The sequence below is a fragment of the Dendronephthya gigantea genome, unplaced genomic scaffold (assembly GCF_004324835.1).
Source record: "Dendronephthya gigantea isolate DGI-Jeju-01 unplaced genomic scaffold, DenGig_1.0 000015F, whole genome shotgun sequence".
In the NCBI taxonomy this organism is placed as follows: domain Eukaryota; kingdom Metazoa; phylum Cnidaria; class Anthozoa; order Malacalcyonacea; family Nephtheidae; genus Dendronephthya; species Dendronephthya gigantea.
In genome coordinates, this window is record NW_021163025.1 from 704 (window position 1) to 7,215 (window position 6,512).

The following is a 6,512-nucleotide window of genomic DNA, read 5'->3' on the forward strand; positions in this document are numbered from 1 at the left end:
TACTCTTTTATCTCATGTTGTGTGACTCCAATGTTATAGTAACTGTCAGCTGTCTCAGGATAATCTTCCCCACGTAGTCCCAATCGAATTTCAAGAGCTTTTCGCTTTGACTTCAATGCTGACATGTAATCTTTCATATCATGTTGTGCGTATCCAATGTTGTAATAACTGTCGGCTGTTGCAAGGTCATCATCTCCATACACTTTCAATCTGATTTCAAGAGCCGCTTTTTCATGGGATTCTAACGCTGATTTGTAATCTTTCATCTCGTATTTTCCCGCGTATTTTCTCTAAGCAGGGGCGATTATGTTCATGATCTGCAGTTGCGCCGCTGCGTGAGGGAAAAAATAATCTTGGCACTTTTATCAGCAGGGCTTCGCGGTCAGAGTATCAAAATTTATTTTCGTATTATACAGAAAATGCGTCGGGCAGTTGAAGCTACAGAAATGCAGGTACATTTTAATTTTATTGCGAGTGTTGTTTACTCGGTAAGAACTGTTTCAAATTTACATATATGGGCACGAGAGGTCCGAAAGATAGGGAGAGATCCGAACGAACGTACGAAAGCAATGCACACTGTAAAAACAGCATAACTAATTTATTTGGTTCCCTCAGATAAACAACCAATTTCAGTTTAGTTGTTTTTACAGAAATGAAATTAATCAAAAAGGGATCGATCTAAGACAACCCATTTTATGATGCATGGTGGTGGAGAACTGGCAATTGTAGTCATTGCGCCGAAAGGCCCGCGCCTAAACATATTCCTGAACACATTTCACAGAGTCTGTCAGGCAGACAAATACAATCTGTTCCGCACATGCAACTAAAACGAGGGCTTTTACCCACGTTAATTATGACTGGATGATATCAAAATCCGTCGCATCGATCTCAATTTTTTCTCCACATGTAAACGACAAACCTCGAATCCTTTCTAAATTGTGCTGATATTGCAATCCTCCCTCATGGGGAAAAACCTCAACCCACACGGCGAAGGCAAATACTGGAGGCATATGCGATTTTTGAACTTATATATCTGTTAAAGTGCATGCATATTAAAATTTATAAAAGAGCTTCCTACAGATGTATGTTGTGCAATCGTAATTTGTGACCGTAGTCGGGAAGATCGTAAATAAAAAATAGAAGTTAACATAATGGTATTAAACGTGGGTGTTGTCACTGTTGTGACATTTCGCTCCAAGCCCCCGTCAGCAGCTGCATGCCTACTTGCGAGTTATTATAAGTAATACCATGGTTTTTAAGAATATAGTGATTAAATCTCCCGCAAACCGAGGACTGTTTGTGAAAGTCCCGAGGGAAAGACAGCGGGCGAAGCCCAAAGGCGTCCCGAGGGACTTTCACTAACAGTCCTCGGTTTGCGAGAGATTTAATCACTATATTCTTAAAAACCATGGTATTAGTTTGTAATACCATGATCACCGAGGTGAAACTAGTGTTTTCATAATTAATTGATAGTAGGAGTATTGTGTAGTACAATGCATGATCAGTGATGTATTGTACAATTTTCCATTGTTTGGAAATTTGTTTGTGAATAAGCAATTAAGGCTTGTATAGATTATAAAGAACGTGCAAGTTCGAAACTAGATTTCAGCGGGCTACTACAAGGAGCTAGTTGTGGAACTGTGAACATCAACATTAATATCAGTAAATAAATCACTGTCTTTATGATATAATTGTGTGAAATGTTTAGTGAAAAGTGAATATTAATCAGTATATAGGGTAATTAACACTTTATCTTAGTGTCATTAACATTGTGGTTTAATTATTTTCTTTGTTGTGTAAAACGTATTAAGAAAACTCTTTGTCGTGTCTTCGAATTTTGGCTCATGAATTTTAATCAGGGAGAAATTATTAACAACGAAAAACAAGGAGTACTACTCTTGTACGATAATATGATATGTTCTACCCTATGTATTTGAACCTAAAAAGTTTATGTTACAAATTTAGTTACGCTGTATTTCAACTTAACACTATATATTTACTAATAATAGTTTGTTTATTGGCATGTGTCAGCCTCACGGCCACAGGTTTTTATGGTATAGTTGGACACAATAATCAACATTTTACTGCAATACTTTACTTCTATTATTAAAATCTAAATTAAAATTCTAAATCAACAAGCGATATCTTCAACAAGTATCTGACTTCTACTCGTATTACATCACTCTTCTTGTCTCATTTATGTGCGTGTCATCTGCACACATATATAATTTACCGCACATGCACCGTCTAGCTATCTAATGCGCTTATTAATCTATACTTATACTTAATTAATGACAACTCTCAATGACATCCACGCTTATTTCGCGCTCGTACATGACATTTCTGCTTCATATGACACAATCATATACAGGAACCATAACAGAATTCTAATAAATATGCGCGAGTCTATAAACTAACATTGGCGAATAAAAACTGGAATTTAGATTAGATATTAGACAAGATGCTCTGTATATCCTCTAATATGCCCTAACAAACAAAAAATGTTGTTGAATTTTTTTAATGTTCAGATGCTCTTCCCTACAAATAATCGCTCCAAACTGGCGGTTTCCTTTGTATCTGTCCAGGGCTGGCCTTATTATTCAAAAGACCTTTTACCCGAGAAATATCGAGATCATACTCAGCCATCTCAGGATGATCTTCTCCGAAGAGTTTTACTAGGATTTGTAGAGCTTTCTCTTTGGACTCTAATGCTGACTTGTAATCCTTCATTTCCTGTTGTGCGATCCCAATTTGGGTATAACTATCAGCTGTGTCGGGATGATCTTCTCCAAACAATTTCAATCTAATTTGAAGAGATTTGTTGTGCGAGTCTAATGCGGATTTGTAGTTTCCCATCTCACATTGTGTGGCTCCAATGTCGCCGTAAATACCAGCAGCGTCAGGATGATTTTCTCCATGTAAATTCATACTGATTCTTAGAGCATGTTTATGCGAATTTAATGCAGACTTGTAATCTTTCATCTCACGTTGTGTGATTCCCAGGCTGCGATAACTTACAACAGTATCGTCGTGGTATTCACCATACAGTTTCAGTCGCGCTTGTACGACATATTGATGCAGGTCAAGTGCTGCGTGGAGGTTCCTCATTGAACGTTGTATGATACCAATTTCACGATACGTCTCTACGGTGTCTGGATGATTTTCTCCATATATTTTTAATCTGACTTCGAGAGCTTTTTGTTTCGATTCTAACGCTGACTTGTAATTTTTCATCGTATGTTGTGTAGAGCCGATGTTGGAATAACTATTTGCTGTGTCGGGATGATCTTCTCCAAATAGTTTTAATCTGATTTCGAAAGCTTTTTGATATGAAACTAATGCTGACTTGAAATCTTTCTTCTCATGATATGTAACTCCAATGCTGTTGTAACCGTTAGCTGTGTCGGGATGATCTTCTCCAAATAGTTTTAATCTGATTTCGAAAGCTTTTTGATATGAAACTAATCCTGACTTGAAATCTTTCATCGCATTTTGTGCGTATCCAATGTTGTGGTAACTGCTGGCTGTGTCAGGATGATCTTCTCCATATAGTTTCAATCTGATGTGAAAAGCTTTTTGATGTGAAACTAATGCTGACTTGAAATCTTTCATCGCATTTTGCGTGCATCCAGTGTTGTGGTAACTGGTAGCTGTGTGAGGATGATCTTCTCCATATAGTTTCAATCTGATGTGAAGAGCTTTTTGAAGTGAAACTAATCCTGACTTAAAATCTTTTAATTCATGTTGTGCATATCCAATCTCGTTGTAACTGTTAGCTGTGTCGGGATGATCTTCTCCATATAGTTTCAATCTGATGTGAAGAGCTTTTTGATGTGAAACTAATCCTGACTTGAAATCTTTCATCTCATTTTGTGCGTATCCAATGTTGTTGTAGCTGCTGGCTGTGTTGGGATGATCTTCTCCATATAGTTTCAATCTGATGTGAAGAGCTTTTTGATGTGAAACTAATCCTGACTTGAAATCTTTCATCTTATTATGTGTGCATCCAATGTTGTGGTAACTATCAGCTGTGTCGGGATGATCTTCTCCTAATAGTTTCAATCTGATGTGAAGAGCTTTTTGAAGTGAAACTAATCCTGACTTAAAATCTTTTAATTCATGTTGTGCATATCCAATCTCGTTGTAACTGTCAGCTGTGTCGGGATGATCTTCTCCAAATAGTTTCAATCTGATGTGAAGAGCTTTTTGATGTGAAACTAATGCTGACTTGAAATCTTTCATCTCATTTTGTGTGCATCCAATGCTGCTGTAACTGTTAGCTGTGTCGGGATGATCTTCTCCATATAGTTTCAATCTGATGTGAAGAGCTTTTTGATGTGAAACTAATGCTGACTTGAAATATTTCATCATATTTTGTATGATTCCAATGTTGTAATAACTGTTAGCTGTGTCGGGATGATCTTCTCCGTATTGCTTTAGACTAATTTTAAGAGCTTTTTGTTTAGATGCCAGTTGTGAATCACGTTTAACCATTTCTGTTTGTAATTTAGCCTAAGAAAGTAATTGCCCTTAGATGAGTTTTTTGTATACTTTTTTTTTTGGGGGGGGGTTAAATATTCATAAATTCGTCTTGTGCCTCACTTATTTCTTTTTATAGCGATTGTTTTTACGCCTATTTCAACATTAATATGTAAAAATTTCTCCCTCCCCGCAATTAGGCTCGAAGATTCCTCTAACACACTCATCGGTTATAAGAAAACAATCGCAAAATTTAACTGCCTTCAGTTTTCCTACCTCCTTATCTTTATTACCATCCTCCACATCACTAATAACAAGACTTTTGATGTCGCTAACAGAAATATTCTTGGTCCGGGACCTGCGTTTTTTATGAATAGATGAAGTTAAAAATTACAATATCGACTATAATATATTATTATATGGCACGCGGTCTTGTGACTAAATGGCGTGCGCTGATTGGTTCTTTCCCGGTCTGGAATGCCCCCATATTAGACTGTTGTCGTGGTAACGGTCCAACTCTCATATTATTGAACAAAAACAAGCTTGCACTTTCATTTTTGACCCGAAAAATATCGACGGAGAATGGACGAAGAAGAGCATTATTAATTTTGGTACATGTGAATATTATATTTATTCATCTTTGATTTTTGTTTATATTACTGTACCATTCTTATTTAACGAGTATAAAACAAAGTTTTGGAAGACACTTCAGTGCTTGCTTGGCGACTGGCTGGCGAAAGAGCCGGCAAGAATGTTGCAGCGCATTGTATAAATAAATAAACTAAATACTGTATGCCATATAATAAATCCCTTATTAACCGAATACGTTCGGTCCGTACTGGAAAAATATCAGACTTCGGTCTTTTATGTACGGACCTGGCTATCGCTCGGTCCATACTGTCAAGACCTCGGTCTGATATTTTTCTAGTACAGACCTCAAATTCGGTTAATAAGTGGTATGTACTATACTTCGAACAGTGTAATTCTCTATTAAGAAAGTTAGCGCGTTATTGTTTGGTCAAGCTACCTCGTATAGTAGCTGATAATATACCAAGCTGTCCTTTTAAAGTGGAGGTGAAGCCCGTTCTGCGCATCGGTTCTGCTCGCAACATGTGAGTGCGTGAAAGTTCTAATGTTTCGTAACGTAACGAACCTAAATAATTTTAGATATAAAGAGTATGATGCTCAAATTTCAAACGAACCGTTTGTTTACATACGGACTTGACTTCCGGAAGCACTTAACATCATGACAGTCGTTTTCTCAAAGCTATTTATAACGGGTGTATCTAAACATTGTAAAGATACTTTAAAGCCAAAAATAGCCCGACAAAAGGAACGCAAAGAACAGCAGGGGAAAAAAATGGTCGGATGTGGAAACGAAGGATTTAATAGAAGCTTGGGGTAATGAAATCACTCAACACGTTATGATAAACAAAAACACCGAAACTAAAACAAAGAGATTTGTTTTTTAAACAACGCATGATTTTATCACATTTTTACTCCATGGCCTAAAGCTTTGTCTCCAATTCCTTCTTTTCCTCAATTAAGCCATGGCTATTTGATTGAATTGTTGCTTCTCTGCGTTGTTAATACCCGCCATTTAAGTTTCCTGCCAGAGAATGGTAGTACACGGCTGACTTATATATATAGAAACGGCGTTTGGTTATGGGTGCCAAAAGTATCATATTGAGCGCTTTTAGGATTTTGTGGCGCGCGAGATGAGAAAGAAAAATTCCGTTTAAACACACTGTGCATGGTGCCAATTTCTTTTGCCTACGTTCCAAAAATTAAGCGTGCATAATTTGCATTGTGACACAACCTCGTACCCAGGGCATTTTGCCTGATTGTGACATGCATAATTTGTGGTTATATTTTATGTAAGAGTTATTAAAGTGTGACATGGTTTAATGCCCCCTGCGGCGGTTCGATGCACTCGCAACGTAATTCTGCTTCTACGAAATGTTCATTACCGAAAAGTCATTGTAGTGTAAAAACAGTAGTGTAATAAGCGCAAAACTTCCGCAATTGCCATA

The 6,512-nt window shown here is 37.1% G+C and overlaps 1 protein-coding gene and 1 long non-coding RNA gene across 2 annotated transcripts; both read right to left on the minus strand.

Annotated features, from left to right (window-relative positions):
* Positions 1 to 1,938: 1,938 nt before the first annotated feature.
* On the minus strand, positions 1,939 to 4,162 carry LOC114520080 (nephrocystin-3-like). Its single transcript, XM_028540284.1, has one exon. The coding sequence runs from the start codon at positions 3,988 to 3,990 to the stop codon at positions 2,539 to 2,541; it is 1,452 nt and encodes a 483-aa protein (XP_028396085.1). The 5' UTR covers positions 3,991 to 4,162; the 3' UTR covers positions 1,939 to 2,538.
* Positions 4,163 to 4,222: 60 nt separating this feature from the next.
* Positions 4,223 to 5,626, minus strand: LOC114520253. The gene is made up of 3 exons (XR_003686675.1): positions 5,507 to 5,626; positions 4,756 to 4,837; positions 4,223 to 4,512 (listed from the first exon to the last, which is right to left on the minus strand). It is a non-coding gene; the product is annotated as an uncharacterized LOC114520253 (long non-coding RNA).
* Positions 5,627 to 6,512: the final 886 nt, after the last annotated feature.